This window comes from Podarcis bocagei (assembly GCF_964188305.1).
Source record: "Podarcis bocagei genome assembly, chromosome: 11".
NCBI lineage: Eukaryota > Metazoa > Chordata > Lepidosauria > Squamata > Lacertidae > Podarcis > Podarcis bocagei.
The window spans coordinates 47,462,899-47,485,914 of record NC_138136.1 but is presented as its reverse complement, the minus strand read 5'-3'; the positions used below and the strand labels follow the sequence as shown (position 1 = coordinate 47,485,914).

Here is a 23,016-nt window from a genome sequence, read left to right as displayed (position 1 = left end):
TCAACTGGAAAGACTTCAGTGGGATGATATGGGGTGCTCTCCTGCTTGCCTCCCTGCCCCATAAAAGTGTGGGAGATGCCCCATAGAAGACAGTATAGCCCCTCCAGCACTGCAGCTGGGTTCTTGACATGCCAGTCCTCCTTCATTTCTCCCATTAACATCTCCCAGCTGCTGCTGTTGCTTTTTAAAATAAAATTTTATTAAAGCTTTTTCATGATACAATAAAAGAAAAGGAACCGATCTAATGAAAACAAAAGCAAGGAGAGAAAGAGAAAATAAGGAAAATAAAAATATTCAAATCAAAAAGAAAAGTGAAGATCAGAAGAAAAACAAAAAGGGACTTCCAGTTTTCCATCTGTTTGTTACATAAAAGAAATGATTCAAAATATTCACTCTAGAACAGGGGTTGGCAAGGTTTACCTCGCTTGGGCTGGTTCCCTCCTGCGGAGATCGCTCAGTGGGCTGGATTGTGTCTGTCTGTGCAGATACGATTTCCGGTGTCCCGGAAGCGAGTCCCCGCTCTGTGCTGCGCCGGTTTAGCACAGTGCGCGGGGACTCACCGAATGGGAGGCTTGGTTCAGGGACGGCTCGCAGGCCGTTTAAACAACCCCTGTTGGCCACTTGTGGCCCATGGGCCGCAGGTTGCTGACCCCTGCTCTAGAATGACACCTAGCTGATCTACTTTCTGTTAGGCAATATTTTCCCAGTCTTCAACCTAAATTGATTAATTCATTTTCCTTTTTAAACAAAAAGTCCAAGAGGGCTTCTCTACTTATTATTAATAAATGTCAGCAGTAATTTTCTCTAATCAATCAACTTTGTCTCCAATAACTTCAACAATCATTCCTCCAAGTCTTTCCATCTTTGTCTCTCTGCTGTGATCCTATATTAAAATAATGTTCCACCGTTCTTTACTTAGTATGTATTCATTAGTTCACACCCAGTTCTGTATGTTCCATTCCCATTTCTAATTACACAATTTCTCTGTGTGGTTTCGCTTCTGTTTCTTCCTGGGAATATCCCACATACTGTAGCCTGGTTGGTATTGACCTAGGGCAGGGCCTTCTTAGTGTTGGCTCCCCATTAGTGGCATGCCCTCCCTGGCAAGGTGTGTGCATTCCTCTTTTGCGCACTATTGACATTCAGGAGAAAGTTAAAAGCGTTCCTGTTCACCCAGGCATGTGATGGATGAAAGAGACTCTTCCTGGCACCTCAGCATTCTTAGTTCTAAGGTTATGTGACTGTGAGCTGCACAACTTTGCAACGGCATCCCTTGGAGGTTGTTCTTAATCTTTTTGCCTCCATGGTAGGAATGTGTTCATTTTTAGAGTTCTCTTATTTTGACACTTCTCGTTGGAATGAAGGGTCTGGGAGTTGAGAGAGGTCCCTCTCCTCTGTACACAGCAGCTGGAGGCTGTTTCCAAGTCGCAAGGACCCTAATCCCCATGCTAGCTATCCTCCTTTCTTTGAGAAGAACAGACATTCACTGGCAAGTACAACATTTCTGTTCTGGTAGGCAGAATAGATCAAAGTATATTTCTGTAGATACAGTCATAGCTAAATCAATACTGTACACGCCTGTATCATAAGTCACAGCGGATCATTTTTACATTTTGAACCTGGGTACAAAAAATATCCAATGTTTGATTTCAGTATTTCATATTTGGCATAGGTGGCATGCAATGGTATGCAGTATTTTACCATCATATTTGGTAGCTTATAGGAAATGTTCACTGCTGTCTGGGTTTTTTTCCTTTTTTGACATGAAATGGCAATGGAATTGCTTGTGGGATTTAATGTGTGATGGTTACTTAAAATCAGAACATCCAGAAGACACCAGCACATTTACAGCAGTCAAATTTCATAGCCGTAATTCCAGATAGAATGACAAGTTCGGTAAATCTCTTAACATTTGCAAATATTTGGCTTCAGCTGATTGACATGGCCGATTTGAATTATACCTTGTGTCTTCTTTGCTCATCCTAATCAGACCTGATCTCGACGCCAATTGGACAGTAATTAGAGAGCAGATCCAAATGGACTCCATGGTTCTGAAGGGTCTCACTCCGAACAACAAGTACCAGTTTGCAGTCCGAGCGGCAAATTCATATGGATCCAGCCTGCCTAGTGCTCCCAGTGATGCTATCAGAATGTTCAGTGAGTAGAATATCCCTCTTTGATGGTTTGGCACTTAAAATATTCACGGTGGCCGAGAACTCTCTTTAGCCACTGATGGTATTTTTTAAACACTTCTTCCCTGTTCCTTTGCTCCCTGAATCTGGCCTTGCCGACTACCTGGAGGTTGGCAGCTTCCAGAATTCTGTAAAAGTCAAGCCATGGGTGCAATTAAAGGAAGCCCCAGGCTAAAAAACAGCCTTGTGCTGCTCCCTTGCAACCACAGAATTCTCATTTTTTTGTTTTATAGCAGCTACATACGGAATTGATAAGCAAGCATCTTAGGGAGAAGAAACACAGACAGCCCTGTTATTCACTTTCTCCTGCAGTTCTTTAAAATGGAATTGTATATATTGCATGCACAATTTAAAAACGACTACAGAAAAAGACCAAAGTAAATCTGTGATGCTGCGATAGAAGGTTGGAGGTGCTTGCACAACTTTGAGCACTGACTGAGGGGCGGGTAATGGGATGAGCCAGTTTGCATCCGTTTTTGGATCAGATGTTGTGGAGTGAACATTGGACTCTTTTATTGTTGTTGTTTTTGTGTATGCGTGTGCGAGGGTTGTTGTCTCTTCAGCCTTTGGCTATCCTGCCTGCGTGCCTTGAATTTTGAAAACCCCCACACTCTTTAAGGATGCAAGAGCAGAAATAAAAGCTATGTGAAGTATAACTACCTGCTACCAAAATCAGCAGTCCATTCTTGTACAGCTTACCCCGGGTCCCCCTGATGACTCTATTCTGGTTGTTTCCCTACCCCAGTGGCGTAGCGTGGGTTGTCAGCTCCCGGGGCAAGGCAAGTAATTTGCGCCCCCTAACCCGTGGATTTGCGCCCCCTAACCCGTGGATTTGCGCCCCCTAACCCTAACCCCCAGATGTTGCGCCCGGTGCGGCCGGCCCCCCCTGCACCCCCCACGCTACGCCACTGCCCTACCCCACTTCACGTCACTGGCTGTCTTTGTTTGGTGTGAGGAAAGTCGACTGTAGTGCATGGCCAGCCCTGCCATTAGACAGAGGGATCCAGGCTCTTCAAGTGGCAGATTCTGCAGGCAGGGAGAAGGGTTGGAGAACAGAACGGCGTGTGTCATGTGACTCACCCTGTGCACCGTTAGCTGGTATGCAGTGAAAGATCCTGTCCCATCACCTGTGTAGGAAGTGAGGTCACATCTGCTTCCCGTCCGGCTTCCGAAACGTTCAAAATCCGAGGCGTGGCTTCCCATTGGTTGTAAGAGCTTCTTGCACTCAGAGGAAGCCATGTTGCACGTTCGGGTTCTGAAAAACGTTTGAAAACGGAAGCATTTACTTCCAGGTTTTCGGCGTTCGAGAACTGAAATGTATGACAACAGAGGCGTTCACAAACCGAGATTTCACTGTACATTTAAAGCACTCTTATACCACTTTAACAGCCATGAAGAAACCTGGGAACTGCAATTTGTTGAGGATGCCGAGAAGTACAGATCTGTGAGGTCATCACCCTTAGCTCCCAGGACTCTTTGGGGGAAGCCATGGCTGTTAACGTGGTGTCAGAGTGCTTTAAATAGTTTACAAATATGGAACCAGGGGAGCCGCCATCTTGTCCTTCATTGCGGGCGGGAAATAGCTAGGGCCAGCCCTGACGTAATGGCATCAAAACACAGAGAAGTTCATGGAGGAGTGGGGAGTTTTGACGGGGGTGTCATTTCTTGTTGAGTTCCATCCTCTGTGTGGGCAAAAATGAAAACTGGCAGCAGGTTAAGGATGAAGCTGAGCAGAAGGATTCATTAAAAAACCATGGTGGGTTTGGGAAGGGGAGCAGTATTCTGAATTTTCAGTTAAACCTGAATTCTGTTGGGGTGGGTTTTGTTAGCAGTGCTATTTTTTAATCCAAGCTTCCTTTTCATGCCAGCCTCTTTCATCTCCTGTGGTCTTGGCCTTCATTCCTTGGTCCCAGTGGGACAACTTCATTGCAAGTTGTGCAGAAACTTTAGAATTATGATCCTCATTGAAGTTTCTTGGGTTTAAATTTAACTTCCGAGCAGAATGTTTATGGAAACCTCTTCCAGGTACAATCTGCTCCATGGAATTTGTAGTCTGGAATTCCTCACGGAAGGTCATCTGTCTTTGTTGCTGGACACACACTCTTCCCACATCCTGTTTATCTTTAGACATAAAATTTCCAAATCCTTCTGTATCCAAAGATAGACGTCTTTTCCTCTGCTGCTCTGGGTATGATTGGCTCCTCTTAACACAGAAGCTCAATTATAGCTTATCACAATAACAATAATAATGCTGTATAACAGGAATAATATTGATATGTATGATATATAAAAAGCCACTTTCTGTTAGGTGCTCGTATAGTGGTGGCCCATGAACTAGAGCAGGCATCCCCAAACTCAGCCCTCCAGATGTTTTGGGACTACAATTCCGACCATCCCAGACCACTGGTCCTGTTAGCTAGGGATGATGGGAGTTGTAGTTCCCAAACATCTGGAGGGCCGAGTTTGGAGGTGCCTGAACTAGAGGGAACCTGCCAAATCTCTCCCATAAATCTGCAATCTGCGCCCAGAGCTATCTTGAACCATGCAATCCGACTATGCAAGAATATCTAGATTGCTTTGTTGTGTGTGTGGTGGGGGAGAGAATGGAGTGTTGTGGTGTTCTTCACAGGACCACAACCTCTGAGTATTCTCAGTTCCCTCCCATGTTAAGAAACAGGGTTTGTAGCCACTCTTGGTCTCTGCTCTTAGATCTAAGCCCCCTGATTCATCATGGAGGAAGATTGAGGACAACCTATCGTTCCTTGTCCTTTTCTAAAAGCCAACTAACAATTATTACAATCTTATTTTTCCAGTGTATATGTGTGTGTGTGTGTATATATATATATATTGCTCCTCCTGTTGCACCCAGGCTGTTTCTCTTTGTTTGGCCCTTCCTCAGCTTCTTTTGTTGCTTATGAAGCAGAATCAGCCCGTCATTCCCCTGCTTCTCTAAACTCACATTCCTTCATCACACCTGAGCTTAATTTTAGGCAGCTGCTGTCGGTGGGGAGCCAAAATGCACTGGCATCTCTTGGACGTATCACAGGCATATTTATTCATATATTTATTTCTTCTGTTAGGTATTTATTATTTTCTTCCCAGTTGGGATTCAGGGTGGCTTCCAACATTTAAAAATAGCATTCGAAAACACAAAGTAAGGAAAGCAAACTAGCTTAGAACAATAGCTAAAATACACCAAAACCTGCAAGTAAAATACTTTTTTGCCCTGACAGCAGCCCACTGATCAACATTGTCTGCTCCTTAGTTTTCAAAGACCTGAACAGGATAGTGAAAGGATAGCAAAAAGGGAGCCAATCTTATTTCTCCTGGGAGAGAATTCCATAATATGAAAGCAGCCCCGTTCTCAACTGAGGATCCTAGCACCTGGGCAGGTTTGAACAGGGAGAGGCAATCTCTCAGGTAGCCTGGACCCAAGTGTTTGAGTGTGTCTTGTGTGTATGTGTTTTGCTACTTTGTATATGCAACCTTCTGACCATTTTACCCTTGCTTGTGTAACTTAGAGATAAGCCACTTGGGGCTATGGAGAAACAGGTTTTGTTCTCAAAGGCTGGAATCACAAAGTCACGATGTGCAGGAGGGGCATTTAACTCATTCTGAGTCGTATTTCCATGTTCATCCATACATTTCCTTTTTAGAGAGAGGCATAGTTGCCATTCACTCCTATAGGGAATAGTAACAAGCAGCTCATGGAAACTTGATTATAAGGAAGGAAGAAGCTGCCTTCGGTCGCTGATTCTAGATAGCTTGGCCTTCAGGGACTATGTGTGTTTGTGCAACATATCTCTGTCCATTGCATTTGCCCAGAGGTCTTTGCAGTGTACAAGCCCCTAGCCTCTGCTTTTGTTTTGGTGGGGTAAGCAGTATTTGGCGGTGGTTGTTTGGTTTTTTGACATTTAAGTTAATCATTACCAGATAGCTCAGTTGCTTCGAGCATGGTGCTGATAATGCCATGGTTGCAGGATTGATCCCCATATGGGACAGCTGCAGTGCAGTGAGTTGGGCTAGCTGGTCCCTTCCAACAATTCTGTGATTCTATGTCCTCTGAGCAATTCACATAGAAAGCAAAGCAGGACATCTGGCTTCTTCCCCCCGTCAAGGCCAGTAAATTACCCATCAACTGGAGTAGAAGAGGCTGGTCTTTCTGCTTAAAGGTAACGGTAAAGGGACCCCTGACCATTAGGTCCAGTCGCAGACGACTCTGGGGTTGCTGTGCTCATCTCACTTTATTGGCCGAGGGAGGCGGCGTACAGCTTCCGGGTCATGTGGCCAGCATGACTAAGCCGCTTCTGGCAAACCAGAGCAGCGCACAGAAACACCGTTTACCTTCCCGCCAGAGTGGTACCTATTTATCTACTTGCACTGCGTACTTTTGAACTGCCAGGTTGGCAGGAGCAGGAACCAAGCAATGGGAGCTCACCCCATTGCGGGGATTGGAACCGCCGACCTTCTGATCAGCAAGCCCTAGGCTCAGTGGTTTAACCCACAGCGCCACCCGCGTCCTGGTCTTTCTGCTTAGTTTTAGCCATTAAGCAAAGCTACCTTGTATAGACTTAAAACACAGTGATTTCCCAGTGGTGTAAGCTTGTGACATTGGCCTCTTCATGAAAAGGCATTGTAAGCTGTTGATCAATACTCAGTTGCCACTAATTAGCATCAGCACGAGGTTTTTACAGCTCCCTATTTATTTTAACAGGGTTGATTTGCTATAACCTAATCCTTGATTATTTGGAGAGAGGCTTCCTTTCTCAATGTCTCCCCTGCAGGCCTTTCAATTAATTACGGGCGCAGGATTACAAGGATAGTAGGACATCTTAAGTTGGTGTCGGGTCATTGCAAGATCAAGACTTTGTAAATGAAGTACTGCATGCCCTTAACAGCTGTCGCCCCCTTTTTTGGGATTTCTGGAATCACCATTACTTTAACAGTTAACTGATCAGTTACCCATTATGATCTAGTGAGCTCTTCCATCAGTTGCATAAAACTTCATCTCATTCTCACTCCAGGAATAGTAGTAGAGCCTTTTACAAGTATCCCTGCTTTCTTGCAGAGACAGTGCTATTTTGTGGCATGACATGATCCGACAGAGGAAATGAGAGAACACAAAGAGCTGAAAACACTGCGGGGGGTTAGATAGCTTCATCTTCATGTGTGAAGACACCAAAATAGGAGGAGACTGTAAAAACACATGGCCATGACACTTACCAGCTGCATCATTGCTTGCCTTTAAAAAAATATCTCTTCAGCTAACAACATAAAGAGTTGATGTATTCTTTGCAGCTGAAACTTTTTCCACAGGCTTGGAGAAGTAAGATGAAAACTATATCTGACTGTGGGTCCATGTTTTCCAACTTACATTGGTCTAAAACAGTATTATTATCATCATTATAATAAAACTGAGTACAGTGGTACCTCTGGTTATGAACTTAATTCGTTCCAGAGGTCCGTTTCTGGTTGTTGTTTTTTTAATGTACCGCTATTCTTAAATGTAATCGAGAGCCCACAAGTAAAAACACAACTGAAAATATAACAGTACGATAAAGGATCAAAAGGCGGCTAAAGAGATAAAAGTTGTAAGAAGCAGAATTAATGCAGTCATGTGTAAGAGAGAGAAATGTTAACATCTAGAAATGCTTTGTGCACAGGTGCTTGGCTATCAAAAAAATGAATGAAACGAATCAATTTCCTGCTCCTGAAACAAATCATCAGGATTTTGACTTGTGGAAAGAAATGAGACATTTTAGGTTGTTCTAATGCTCTATCAATATCCAAAAGTGAAATATTCCCCTGTGAGCTAAGGCTGTCTTGCTGGGCTCTACCCTCACTTGATGTTCTCTTCAAGGAGCAAAGGCCTGATATTTAAGGACATTTGAGTAGAAATTAGGCAGCCTTCAGCAGAGCTGCAGCAACTGGGGAGGGGGGTTGTTTGCCCTGAGTGAAACCTCCAGAGGGGCACTATTGAGGCTCCCAGCCTGTGTTTGTGTGTATGCAAATGCAAGGGGTGTGTGTGGGTGTGGGTGTGGGTGTGGGTGTGCCAAACTGGGTCTTTGACCCGGGTGAAATAAAGCTTAGTTTCGCCCTGTCTTCAGGACCCTTTAACCACACTGTTCTATTTTACGTATACCATGTGACTGACACAATATGGGTATGTGGCTATACCAACTTTATCTTCGCAGACCTTGAAGAGTTAGGGAGTGGAAGCTACGGTCATCGTTACATTACAGAATCTGGACTTGGAGACGACGAAGGAGCTGACCTCGATGATTCAGACTACGATATTTACATCGACGAGGTAAAGCTAAAAGTGCCACTCTGGTGTTTAGGTCCCTCAAAATATTTTTGGGGGAGGTTACAGTGTTTAGGTCTGAAAAATATAGGGTCAAAATGTATAAGCTCATGCACATTCCGATGACGTAATACGTCTTTCTCTGTATGTTGGGGGTGAGGAACCTTTTTCGTCCCGAGGTCCGCATTCTCCCAAGGGACAACCTTCTGTGGGCCGCATGCCACTGGTGGGCGTGGCCAGAGGCAAAAATGAGTGGGCCAAAGATTCTTATCTTTGTTCGTCGGTTGCTGCATGCTGGCCATGCAAAAGCCAGAGGTTTTTAACACACACGTAACGGCCTCCATTCTCCATCCAGGCAAGAAAATGCATTACAGTGGTACCCCGGGTTACATACGCTTCAGGTTACAGACTCTGCTAACCCAGAAATAGTACCTCGGGTTAAGAACTTTACTTCAGGATGAGAACACAAATCGTGCTCTGGCGGCGCGGCAGCAGCAGGAGGCCCCATTAGCTAAAGTGGTGCTTCAGGTTAAGAACAGTTTCAGGTTAAGAATGGACCTCCGGAATGAATTAAGTACTTAACCTGAGGTACCACTGTATTACAATGTAGAGGCACATTCCTTCCATGCAAAAGCACTCGAGAAGGGTGCTGTTAAGGGCTGTTAAGGGATGGGGCAGCAGTTCCAAGAGACAGATAAGAGAGACGTTTGTCTCTTGGCCTGAGTTTTCCCACCCCGCTGTATGTCTTCATTTGCTTTGGTCTCACTGACTCCTTTTGCTTCCTCGTGTGATCACATGAAGCCATAACCTTTTTCAGACACAATGTGTGTTCACTGGGTGTGTGGAAGACAGCCTGTTTGAGTGCAGCAGAAGGACTGTGAAGAGCCTACTCTGCAGTTGGGGGGCCTGCTTTTTGCAGAACATATAGAGCTGCCTGGCCATGGATCTTTGTCACAAAATGTAGAGAAAGGGGGAAGTCTGAGGAAGATGCACGGAGGATCCAGTATATAGGATCTGGAGTGGCCCAATTAGTTCTGGTGAAAACATAGGGGAAACATTTTTAAAACTGGAATAGCGAAGTCTTAGCCTTGCAAGGGAATACGGAAAACAAAGAGGAAAGGATTTTTAAAGATAATAAAAGCATGTATAACTGTATCTAGCCAAAACTGTTCATGGGACCAGTCTTCTGGCTCAAAACAGCAGGCTCAAAATGAGAGAGAGAGAGAGAGAGAGAGAGAGAGAGAGAGAGAGAGAGAGAGAGAGAGAGAAAGGAAAGCCAGGAACAGCTTCAAAAACTGGAGGTGAAGCATGCTCAAAGCAAGACATCACTTCTTCTCGCAAAGAGAAGGCAAACAGCCAAGCTGAGCTCTAGGAATCCCCAGCACAAACAGAAACCTGCCAGCAAAATCAGAGTGAAGCAATAATAAGTGGAAGAAGAAGAAGAAGAGCTCAAACGCTGAAGGGTAGCCTCATTTTGATCCCCCCAACATATCCAAATGTTATACTGGTTTGCGTCTTCTTGCCCCTTCTTTTTCTCACAGTTCAGTTTTTCTCTGTTAGATTCAGGAGGAAGACACCTGCAGAAACAGTTTTCCATTATTTTGGGGTATCAGGGTATTCTTGAGGCTAATCAGGGTACATGGAGACTCATGAAACTGGCTGAGAGCCGCTAGCCATAATTCTTGTATCTTCTTCACACGGGTAAATGATCTCAGCTCAACCAAGGCTGGGCCAGACTTTCTGCTTCCCACGCTCTAGAACGGCCACCCCAGCGCAGCCAGCCATACAACTTAAATAATCTTCACACTGGCACATGATCTCAGTTTGACTAAAACCTGGCCAGCTTTTCTGCTTCTCATGTATCAATGGGGCAGCAGATGCAATTCTACCCTTAAAGGTAAAGGGACCCCTGACCATTAGGTCCAGTCGCGGATGACTCTGGGGTTGCGGCACGGAAACACCATTTACCTTCCCACCAGATTGGTACCTATTTATCTACTTGCACTTTGACGTGCTTTTGAACTGCTAGGTTGGCAGAAGCATGGACCGAGCAATGGGAGCTCACCCTGTCATGGGGATTCGAACAACCGACCTTCTGATCGGCAAGCCCTGGGCTCTGTAGTTTAGACCACAGTGCCACCCGTGTCCCAATTCTGCCCTTAAACTTGCTTAAACAAGGGTTCGTGAGCAAGCACTGCTCCCATTCCACTCCATGGCTCTCTAGGGCTCTTGACTTCATCTTGCTTGCAAACAGCAACAACAAGGTTTTTCAAAGGGATCCTTCCATTCCGGATGACTGAGCATTAAAATGGTCAATGCGGTTCTGTGTCGGTCAGTGCAAAGTGATGTGCTCTGGGGCAAAATGTTTTAATTTCACATGTAAACAAATGAGGTCTCAACTGGGCTTGACAAACCAGGAACAAGATGGTGTTGTGGTGGATAGCTCAGTGAAATCATTGTCCGTTTTCGAGAGATCCCTTTGGCACTTCCCCTGATCCCTCTTTGTTTATATCAACTGGAATCATTTTGTGTTTTTTGCCTGCTGTACGGCAGCTGTGGTGGTGGGGAAACAACAGATTTCATGCCAGGTATCATTAGGCAAGAGATCAAAATAAAGATGCCAGTATCACAAGGCCTGTGCACAAGTGCAGAAAAGGGATACTAAAGTAATCAAGTCTCTGGAGCAACTTCCCCTCCAAGGAAAGGTTATGACATTTGGAGTTATTTAGTTTAGAAGAAGGTGAGTAAGGAAGGACATTATAATGCTGTATAAAATTATGCACGGTTTGTAGAAAGTGGATATAGAGGGGTAGGAGAGCTGGGGGAGGGGGAATTACATTTGCCAGCCAATACACACTTTTGGTTTCAGATAGTACATGGGTAGACGAGTCTAAAAAGCCTAGGGCACAAATTTTCATGGCCCTTTGGTGGCTATGGTGGCTCATTTACCAGAAGTAATGTATTTAGTATACAGTACTCTGGAAGTGTTTACAGTGGTACCTCGGTTTTCGAGTGTCTTGGAAGCCAAACGTTTCAGCTTTCAAACACCAAAAATCTGGAAGTAAATGCTTCTGTTTTCGAACGCACCTAGGAAGTCGAACAGCTTTCTCTGCATGTTTTTCAATTTTCTCAATTGAACTTGCCTCCAGTCCTTTGCGCCTGGGTTTTTGAACATTTCGGAAGTCAAGAGGTCTTCCAGAACGGATTACGTTCGAGAACCGAGGTACCACTGTACTTGATTCTGACCAAACTAAACCAAAATCAGCAGTTAATTATGCTAAACTTACTTTTACCTTTCTGTCTTTCATCAGCTGAAACCACTTCCTGCTATCAAAGGTGGCAACAGGAAGTTTTTGGTTGAAACCAAGCTCACGCAGGAGTCTAACGCAAGGCTTCTTTCTAGACTGCTTTCATCGACTTCCTCTCCTATTAGTTCCCCTACAACAACTACTCTGCCACCACGTACCACCACAGCAACCAGCGTTACTGCCAAGGCCACCAGGTGGAACAATGGGGCTTCGGTGGTGCGGCAGTCTGACCTGTCCTGTGATGAAACCATCTGCTCTACTGACAGCTTCTGTGTCAATGATTATGAGCGGAGTGGTTCTCGTTGCCACTGCAACCTTGGCAAAGGAGGAGAGAGTTGCTCAGAAGGTTGGTTTACTTTGGTATTCATGGTGTATGCTCTGCAAGTTGTTTTTACCTGGGGAGATTTGCAAAAGAGCATCCTGTATGTTTGGTTTAGCACTAGTGGACATACAGGGAACAGTTGAAAAAGGGTTATGGGCAGGTGGTAAGCTACAGAAAAATCTATGGAGAGAGCACACATTTGTGTGCCCTAACAGATGATCTCCGCAGGCAGCTGGATCGAGGCGGGTCGGGGCTGCTGATTCTTCTAGATCTGTCAGCAGCCTTTGACATGGTCGATCACGAACTCCTGGACCACCGCCTTGCCGACGTGGGGATCCAGGGCACAGTCCTTCAATGGCTGCGCTCGTTTCTCTCTGGTCGGGGACAGAGGGTGGCGCTTGGGGGGGAATTGTCATCACGCCACTCCTTGGTGTGTGGAGTGCCTCAGGGTGTAATTCTCTCCCCGATGCTTTTTAACATCTTTATGCGCCCCCTCTCCCAGCTTGCCCGGAGTTTTGGGCTGGGTTGCCATCAGTATGCTGATGACACCCAACTCTATCTGTTGATGGATGGCCATCCTGACTCGGCCCCAGACACACTGACCAGATGTCTGGAAGCTGTGGCTGGATGGTTACGTGGGAGCCGGTTGAAGTTAAATCCTTCGAAGACAGAGGTCCTCTGGCTGGGGCAGGACAATATGGGATTGAGGGGGCAACTCCCATCTCTTGCGGGGGTGCAATTAGTGCCAGCACCGACCGTTAAGAGTTTGGGTGTAATCTTCGATACCTCCCTCTCTATGGAGGCGCAGATTACAGCTATAACAAAGGCGGCATTTTTTCATCTCCGCCAAGCTAAGCAGTTGGCCCCTTATCTCTCTCATCCTGACCTAGCCACTGGGATCCATGCGACGGTCACCTCCAGACTGGATTATTGTAACTCGCTCTACGTAGGGCTGCCCTTGAGACTGACCCAGAAACTCCAGCGGGTGCAGAATGCCGCGGCGAGACTCCTTATGGGGTCTTTGCTGCGAGATCACATTCACCCGGTGCTATACCAGCTGCACTGGCTCCCAGTGGAGTACAGGATCAGGTTTAAGGTGCTGGTTTTAACCTTTAAAGCCCTATACGGCCTAGGACCCTCGTACCTACGGGACCGCCTCTCCTGGTATGCCCCAAAGAGAAACCTACGGTCTGCAAATAATAACATCCTCAAGGTCCCAGGCCTCAGAGAGGTTAGGCTGGCCTCAACTAGAGCCAGGGCCTTCTCGGCTGCAGCCCCAAACTGGTGGAATGCTCTGTCACAAGAGACTAGGGCCCTGCGGGACCTGACATCTTTCCGCAGGGCCTGCAAGACAGAGTTGTTCCGCCAGGCTTTTGGTCAGGGCGCAGCCTGACTCCCTCCTCTGGCAACCTGCTCAGAATTTTGCTTAATTGGTTGCCATCAATTTGATTTAATTAATTTTTATAATGAAATATTTTTAGATTGTGTGATTATTTGACTGATTATTTGATTGTTGTTAGCCGCCCTGAGCCCGGCTTCGGCTGGGGAGGGCGGGATATAAATAAAATTTATTATTATTATTATTATTATTATTATTATTATTATTATTCTCTTGGGCGTTAGCTGGTGTGGGTTCTTCAAAACCTAAGGCTGTGAAAGGCTAAAGGGAAGGCAGAGCCAGACTGTCAGATGTGGCTGAGAAAGAAAATTTCAATAGAAAATGCCTTTTCTAATTCTTAAATGTGTTTATTTTATTTGGAGGTGAATTGCTAAGCACTATGTTCTTATTGTTGTCTTCCAGATGTTAGTATTCAGTATCCTCAGTTCTTTGGCTACTCATACATGACCTTTGAACCTCTGAAAAATTCCTACCAGACATTCCAAATTACTCTCGAATTTCGGGTAAGTGTGTATGACCTTGAAACTGCAAAGCCCTTTTAAATAATAGGTTACATTTTGACTCCTGGGAAGAATAGGCATCTGGAAAGTTTTGCAAAGCACCCCTTCTCCTGAAGCAGCAAGGTTTTAAAGAATGAAATATAGGAGAGCTGTGGAACAGTGGCTTGGCGCTCCTTGTGCTTCTTGAGAAATAAATAAATTCTGAAGCTTATTGGAGAAATTGTATCAAACTAGGACCGGTAGAATATTGTGCTCCAAGCCATTTGAGGCCAAGTTAGCATTCTCTCAAGGAGACTCAAAACGTGACTGGGCTGGGGTGTGATGATGCAATTTCTATGATATGATGATGATGATGATGATTTAAATCATAGAATCATAGAATCATAGAATCAGAGTTGGAAGAGACCACAAGGGCCATCGAGTCCAACCCCCTGCCAAGCAGGAAACACCACCAGAGCACTCCTGACATATGGTTGTCAAGCCTCTGCTTAAAGACCTCCAAAGTAGGAGACTCCACCACACTCCTTGGCAGCAAATTCCACTGCCGAACAGCTCTTACTGTCAGGAAGTTCTTCCTAATGTTTAGGTGGAATCTTCTTTCTTGTAGTTTGAATCCATTGCTCTGTGTCCGCTTCTCTGGAGCAGCAGAAAACAACCTTTCTCCCTCCTCTATGTGACATCCTTTTATATATTTGAACATGGCTATCATATCACCCCTTAACCTCCTCTTCTCCAGGCTAAACATGCCCAGCTCCCTTAGCCGTTCCTCATAAGGCATCGTTTCCAGGCCTTTGACCATTTTGGTTGCCCTCCTCTGGACACGTTCCAGTTTGTCAGTGTCCTTCTTGAACTGTGGTGCCCAGAAATGGACACAGTACTCCAGGTGAGGTCTGACCAGAGCAGAATACAGTGGCACTATTACTTCCCTTGATCTAGATGCTATACTCCTATTGATGCAGCCCAGAATTGCATTGGCTTTTTTAGCTGCCGCGTCACACTGTTGGCTCATGTCAAGTTTGTGGTCAACCAAGACTCCTAGATCCTTTTCACATGTACTGCTCTCAAGCCAAGTGTCACCCATCTTGTATTTGTGCCTCTCATTTTTTTTGCCCAAGTGCAATACTTTACATTTCTCCCTGTTAAAATTCATCTTGTTTGTTTTTGCCCAGTTCTCTAATCTGTCAAGGTTGTTTTGAAGTGTGATCCTGTCATCTGGGGTGTTAGCCACCCCCCCCCCCCAGTTTGGTGTCATCTGCAAATTTGATCAGCATGCCCTTGAGTCCATCATCCAAGTCATTGATAAAGATGTTGAATAAGACCGGGCCCAAGACAGAACCCTGTGGCACCCCACTAGTCACTCTTCTCCAGGATGAAGAGGAACCATTGATGAGCACCCTTTGGGTTCGGTCAGTCAGCCAGTTACAAATCCACTGAGTGGTAGTGTGAGGGTTTGATTAGCTGCTTGTGCGTGAAAACGTGCTCCCTCAGAGTTTGTGCGCCCCCACAAACCTCCGTGTGTGACGGAGCTCCTCAGACATGTCTGCTCTAGTCACTAGTAGAGTCCGACAGTGGCTGTCTGCGGAAGCGTTTCCAGCAAAGAAGTTCCTTAACGGAAACGCGTCTCCTGGACTCACGGCGTGACAGTTTCCTGCGAGGTATGGGTCTCCCTATGGGAGACTCCGATACCTCCCCACTGTTCTCGCTGGAAGCCTCCCTGAGCCCTCCCTCCTGCTCGCATTCCCTCAGAGACCCACTCCTCCCCCTGCTGGTCCCTGCTTCAGCAGTTGAGTCTCTTTCATCCTGCCTGAGTCCCTCCACCACCTGATGCTCTGATGGCAGTTCCCTGACATCCACCTCCCCTCCAGGGCCCCCCTCACCCCCTCCCAATTCCTCCCCCCTGGGAGGTGAAGGGCTAAAACCCCGAAACGAATCTTCCTCATCTTCTGACGTCTCGAACAATTCTCTCCATCGATCGTCGTCCTGGCCAGCTGAATCCTCCTCCTCTTCAGAATCTGGGAACCCCTCCAACTCCTCTTCCTCGTCGGTGGTGGCAAAGTATTCCCTTCGGAACCTCGCTACAGGCTGAGGTTTACGTGGGAACCTCTGATGAAAAGTCTCTATTAAAACCTCGTCATTGACATCCTCTGCCCTAACCCAGGTGTTTTCCGACTCCGGTTCCCCTTCCCACATTACCAAATACTCTACTTGATCTCCCTTCCACCTGGAATCGAGGATCTCCGCTACATGGTAGCTGTGTTCCTTCTCCTCCATTGCTGGTCCCCTAGTGACCCTCCCCTCACTGTCTCCTCTATACGGTGACAGCAACGACCTGTGAAAAACTGGGTGCAGCTTCATGTGGTTCGGTAACCGGAGCCTGAAAGCCACTGGATTGACCTGCTGTATGACTTCAAACGGACCCAGCCTTTTGGGTCTTAATTTCTTACAACCTCCTTTGAATGGCAACCCTTGGGTTGACAGCCACACCTGGTCCCCCACCCTGATGCTTTCACCTTCCCTTCTGTTTTTGTCTGCTTGCCTCTTATATTCCTCCTTAGCCCTGTTTAAGTTGAGTTGGAGCTGGCGATGGATCGCTTCCATTTCTTCCACGAACTGTTCTGCAGCTGGAACGCTCCAGTTCTCCCCCTCCCCCCCTGGGAAGGCTCTGGGATGGCACCCGTGATTAGCCAAAAAGGGGCTCATCCCCGTGGACACGTTCTCTGCATTGTTGTAGGCAAATTCTGCCAACGCCAGCTTCTCCACCCAATCATTCTCTCTGTCATTAACATAACACCTCAAATATTGTTGGAGAACCCCATTTGCTCTTTCCGCCTGCCCGTTGGTTTCAGGATGACGGGCCGTCGAGAAATTAACCTCTACATGCAGTAAGCTCATGAGCTTCCTCCAGAACCTGGAAGTAAATTGTTTCCCTCGGTCTGAAACCACCCTCAAGGGGGCGCCATGCAACCTAAACACATTCTCTACAAACAATTTGGCGGTTTCTTCTGCTGTAACCGCATGTGAACAGGCTATGAAGTGGGCCATTTTAGTTAACAGGTCTACTACAACCATGATGGCTGTTTTCCCTCTAGACCTTGGCAGATCAGTCATGAAATCTATTGCCACTGCTTCCCACGGTCTCTCAGGTGTGGGCAGTGGTTCTAATAAACCAGCCGGCGCCTGCCTCTCCCCCTTGGCTCTTTGGCATTGTTCACACCCTCTCACATACTCCCGCACATCTTCCCTGACCTTGGGCCACCAAAATTCCCTGGTAACCAGCCACATGGTTTTGTGTTGCCCAAAGTGCCCTGCTGTGGGGCTATCGTGCAGCTGCTTGAGTACTTTCTCCCTCAATTCCCCTTCAGGTATATATAACGCTCCCTTATAATACAATGCCCCATTTCTCTCCTCAAAACCACCGGGTTTGTCTTCCTCCCCTCTGAGATCCCTGAGTTTCCCCTGGGCGTATGCATCCTGCACCGTACCCTCTACCAATTCCCTTTGCCCCACCAAAGTCGCCCCACACACCCAGCGGTCCTCTGGAATGATATGGGTTTCTTCGGGTGCTCCCTCCCCCTCCAAATATTCAGGTTTGCGTGAGAGAGCGTCCGCCCTAACATTCTCTGGGCCTGGCACATAACAAATCTCAAAGTTAAATTTGGAGAACTCTTGGGCCCATCTCAACTGCCTTTGGTTGAGCACTCGCGCCGTTCTCCAGTACTCTAGATTTTTATGGTCCGTGCACACTTGCACTTTATGTTGTGCACCAACTAGCAGATGCCTCCATCTCCGGAACGCCTCATGGATAGCAAGCAGCTCTCGGTCGTACACCGTGTAGTTCCTCTCGGATTTGTTCAGCTTCCGCGAGAAGAAGGCACACGGACGCCACTCCGACTCCTCCTTCCCCGGCTGCAGAAGAAGCACCGCCCCTATGGCTCTGTCAGATGCGTCTGTTTCAACCCTTAGCTTCTTGCGTAAATCCACATGCAGAAGTTGTTCTTCAGAGGCGAAGGCCCTTTTCAGTTCCTCAAACGCTCGCTCCGCCTCCGCCGTCCATACAAACTTCTTCTTACTGCTGAGACAGTCAGTGATGGGCGCCGTCAGATGGGCGAAGTTGCGGATGAACTTACGATAAAAGTTTCCAAACCCTAGGAACCTCTGCACATCCTTCTTGGTTTTGGGTGTTTTCCATTCCAGCACTGCCTGTACCTTGCCGGGATCCATGGCCAATCCCTTGTCTGACAGGCGGTACCCCAGGAATTCCACCTCCTTGGTATGGAACCGACACTTCTCCAGTTTGACCCACAGCCTGTTGGCTTGCAGTCTGCTCAACACTTCTCTGACGTCTCTCACATGTTGCTCCTCATTCTCAGAATACACCAACACATCATCTAGAAAGGCAACGCAATTCTTGTAGAGCAAAGGGCCCAGCACGTGGTTCATAAAAGATTGAAAACACGCGGAGCCTGCTTGTAATCCAAATGGCATAACGAGGTATTCAAACGCCCCCAAAGGGGTAAACATGGTGGTTTTCCATTCATCCCCTTTCCTTATGCGTATCAGGTTGTACGCCCCCCTTAGATCCAGCTTTGTGAAAATCTTTCCCTTCCTCACCATGGTCAAAATATCATCAATTCTGGGCATAGGGAACGCCACCGGTTCAGTCACTGCATTCAGCCGCCTAAAATCACATACAAGTCTCGGCTTGTCCGCATTTTTTTTGTCCACAAAGAACACTGGGCTCCCCCCTGCTGCTTTGGACTCTCTGATGAAGCCTCTCTTCAGGTTCTTGTCAATGAACCCTCGCAACTCCTGCATCTCCCTGTCTGACATGGCATACAACTTGCCCACGGGAAGCTGTGCTCCAGGGAGTAAATTGATCTGACAATCAAAGGGTCTATGAGGTGGTAGTTGGTCAGCTTCCTTCTCGCTGAACACGTCGCTGAGATCTGCATACTGTGGTGGTACCTTCACCTTCCCCATTACTTCAGTCCCTGCTAGGGTGGCTTGGGCCCCTACTGAACCCTTCTCCCCTTTGCAGTGTTCTAGGCAATGTGCTGAACCAAAGGACACCACTCTTTGATGCCAGCCAACCAGCGGATCATGTAGAGCTAGCCAGCTCATTCCCAAAATAACGGGAGCGCCTCCCAGGGTGGCCACATTAAACGCTATCAGTTCTGTGTGCCTTGCCACCCTCATTATCATTGGGACAGTCTGCAAGCGGACTCCTCCTCCCAACAACTCCCTGCCATCAATCGTGGTCACCTGCAGGGGGTTGCTTAAAGGGATGGTCTGTATCTGGTGTTCAGCAGCAAACTCCTTGCTCATAAAATTGCAGGAGCTGCCTGAGTCCAATAGCGCCTTTATTTTTAGGGGGTGCCCATTCTGCAGCTCTAGCGACACTTCAATCACTAGAGCAGGTCGAGGAGCTTCTGGCACGGGCACTTTCACTGCTCTTTGGCCTGGCTGCAGTGCCCCAATTGTGGCAACCAGGCGTTGGCTTTTACCTGCTCCGCTCCCCCTTCTTCTCCCCCCTCAACAGCTCCCACCATCCCTTGCCATTCCTTCCTCTGGGGGCAGACTCTGGCAAAGTGGCCTGGCTGTTGGCAGAGATAGCATTTCCGGGGGCCCTTTCCCTCCTTCTTAGCTCCCTCGCTGGTTTTTGAAAATGCGCGCGCGCGCGCTGTTCCGATTTCCATCGGCTCTGCCGGCGGGAAAGCTGGCTCAGGAATGTCTGGAATGCGGAACTCCTTCCAACGTTCCCCTCTCCCTTCCCGCCTCTCCAAGGCTCTTGCCTCCTGCCGCGCTCCTATGGTCAGCGCAGATTTGGTCAGCTGATCCATAGACTCCGCCCTGGGGCTCCGTGCCAGCTCGTCTTTCACCCCCGAAGAAAGACCTTCTTCAAATAGCATTTGAACGGGTGCCGCCGATAAATCCCAACTCAGTCTGTGAATCAGCATGGTAAACTCAGTCCAATATTCACGGACAGATCGACTCCCCTGCTTACAAGCCATTAGCTGTCTGCGCACCACCCCTTCCTCAATATCGCTGGAAAACATGATATCCATTGCACGAAAGAACTTCATTGTGTCCTTTAGTATGTCATTGTGCGTTGCCATTAGGGGTCGAACCCAGTCTCTAGCCCCTTTCTCAAGATGCCCAATTACAAAAGCAACTCGCGATTCCTCATCAGGGAACTCATCGAACTGCACATTAAGGGCATATTGCATCTCTGTCCTAAAAGCATGGTAGTCCTTGGGGTCCCCCCCAAATTTCTGCACCAATCCTGGTACCTTTCTGGGGAATTGAGTGGCTCTCCCCTTCTTGTCTGCATCCTGAGCCCTTCTCTCCTCCAGCCTCGCCGTCTGCAGGGCCAGTTGAACCTCCAACGCTCGGTATCTATCTTCCAAGCTTGGACCAGCTCCAGCCCCTGCTCCTCCGGTTCCGGTTGGTTCGCTCATGATGCCTTCTCTTGCACAGGCAGCGTACAAAGACTGTCGGACTGCTGTGAGGGTTTGATTAGCTGCTTGTGCGTGAAAACGTGCTCCCTCAGAGTTTGTGCGCCCCCACAAACCTCCGTGTGTGACGGAGCTCCTCAGACATGTCTGCTCTAGTCACTAGTAGAGTCCGACAGTGGCTGTCTGCGGAAGCGTTTCCAGCAAAGAAGTTCCTTAACGGAAACGCGTCTCCTGGACTCACGGCGTGACAGTTTCCTGCGAGGTATGGGTCTCCCTATGGGAGACTCCGATACCTCCCCACTGTTCTCGCTGGAAGCCTCCCTGAGCCCTCCCTCCTGCTCGCATTCCCTCAGAGACCCACTCCTCCCCCTGCTGGTCCCTGCTTCAGCAGTTGAGTCTCTTTCATCCTGCCTGAGTCCCTCCACCACCTGATGCTCTGATGGCAGTTCCCTGACAGGTAGCATAGTCAAGACCGCATTTTACTCAGCTTCTTACTTGCCCTTTACCATGGGGTCTCAGGACAGGTTACAACAATATTAAAATACTGTACTAAACTAAAAACAGTTAAAGCATATTGCTATAAAAATAACAAGCGTGAGTTCTTGAATATTTATCACAAGCATCAAATGCCAGGGGTAAAGAGGTGAGTCCTCAGACTCTGACAAAAACTACTTAATGAAAGGGCCAGGGGTATCTCTGTGGAGAGGGAGTTCCTCTCCGAGGCCGCCATCCCTGAACATCTGAAGGCAGTGAAACAACCAAGATGGCCCCTTCTGCGGAATGTAACACCTGAGAAGGGTTTGTAGGGATAGAGATGCACTGCCAGAGATTTCGGTTTGTTTACGATTTTATTTTATTTTTTATAATCTTTTTTATTGATTTTCAAAAATATAAACAACATAAAACAATTCAGAATCCAAATATCGACATTACTCTGAATCTCCTGACTTCCCCCCTCCATCCCTTCCATGGGTCCTTTTGATTCTATTTTCAGCTGCATATCAATACTTCTCAATGTTTTCATCTTCCTAGGTTATCTATACGTTCTGTTAGATTACAAGTGTATTTAAAATCCTGCTAATGTTTTGGCCTGCTTACAATGATTTTGTATATACATTGCAGTGGTACCTCGGGTTACATATTGTCAGGGGTTTAGGAGCAGAGGCACGGGCAAGGGAGGAAACAGAGAGCGAAGGGGAGGAGGCAGAAGAAAAGATGAGTGATGACGACGACCCGAGATCTCCTAGTCTTTCCAGTGAATCAGAGGATTCACAGAAAGGAGCACCAGTGGCCAGGGCAAGGGGGGCACCCCAGGAAGATAGAGCCAGAAGGGACTCAGGGGGGAGCAGCTGGAAATCGGGACCAGCGTCACCGCCAGGAAGCAGGGAAGAGGAAGGGAGCCAGGGGGGAAGCGCTGGCAGCTCACCACAGGAGGGAGGGCATGAGTCAGGAGTGGCCACACCTCCATCGGGGAGCGAAGAAACGGTTAAGAGGAAGGTGGAAGGTTGGGCGCGCGCGCCAAGTTCAAATGCAGAGGAAGGCGGCGCAGTAAGCAGCCCCGAAAGGGAACCAGGTCCTAAAGCCCGGCGCAAGGAGGCAGGAGGGTCCGGGTCAGCGTCAGAAGAATCCCGGAAGGAGGAGGCCCCGGGGGGTAGAGGGACCCAGAGGAGGACAGTCAGGCGGAAAAGGTGGAGCAAGGCTAGGATATTAAGTTGGTGCTCACGGGGCGGAGACTCAGACGGAGCTTCGCCGATCTAGCTACTAGACGTAGAGTTTGCGCGCAGCAGCGTGAGAATGGAAACTGTAATTCAATAAAGACTTTTACTTAATGATCGCTGGCTAGCGTGATCCTCTGTGAGCTAGGATCTTCAAGCAGCTCTGACAGTAAGCTCCGTCTCCCCATTGTGGGCATCTACAGCCTCGAGGAGGGGAGAGAAACAGGTGCCTACTAGCGAGCTCACGAACGGCAGACGACATGACGGCTGAGCAGCAGATAGAGGACCTCAGAAAAGCAGTGGCACAACTGAACGCCGAGGTTCTCGCATCCAGGAAGAGAGAGGAGGAGGCAGCTGCCGCCTGCAGGGATCTCCAGGTCAGGTTAGACGTGCTGACAAAGCAGACACCCCGGCAGGAGGGAATTGGGTTGGCGAGACGGACAGGCGGGCTGGTCTCTCACTTCGATGGGAACCTGCAACAGTATCCCAACTTTAGAGCCGACGTACTGTGCGCACTGCAACTGCTGCATAAAGACTTTAGAGATGAACAAGAGAGAGTGGGGTTCATCATGTCCCATCTGCATGGGGATGCGAAAGCATGGCTACGCAATTTATGGAGAGATAAGGATCCGGCGCTCCAGAATGCGGATGCCTTTATTAAAGCGATGGATGGGTGCTTTTTATCAAGTATTGACGTGGATCTTGCACGGAAGGAGGTGCATGGGCTGAGACAAGGGAGGGCCAGCGTCAGGCAGTATCATGCCCGCTTTTTCGCCTTGGTCAGTGCCCTGGAATGGGACAGAGATTCGGCTCCTGTAAGA

The 23,016-nt window shown here is 47.7% G+C and overlaps 1 protein-coding gene across 1 annotated transcript in view; it reads left to right on the top strand.

The window, feature by feature from the left end:
• The window catches only part of EGFLAM (EGF like, fibronectin type III and laminin G domains), a 135,411-nt gene that overhangs the window by 50,208 nt on the left and 62,187 nt on the right, over positions 1–23,016 (top strand). The window contains exons 7-10 of the mRNA XM_081212716.1: positions 1,991–2,157; positions 8,387–8,502; positions 11,808–12,150; positions 13,928–14,028. Coding sequence (XP_081068842.1) covers positions 1,991–2,157; positions 8,387–8,502; positions 11,808–12,150; positions 13,928–14,028 — 727 coding nt within the window. The remainder of the gene's footprint in view (positions 1–1,990; positions 2,158–8,386; positions 8,503–11,807; positions 12,151–13,927; positions 14,029–23,016) is intronic.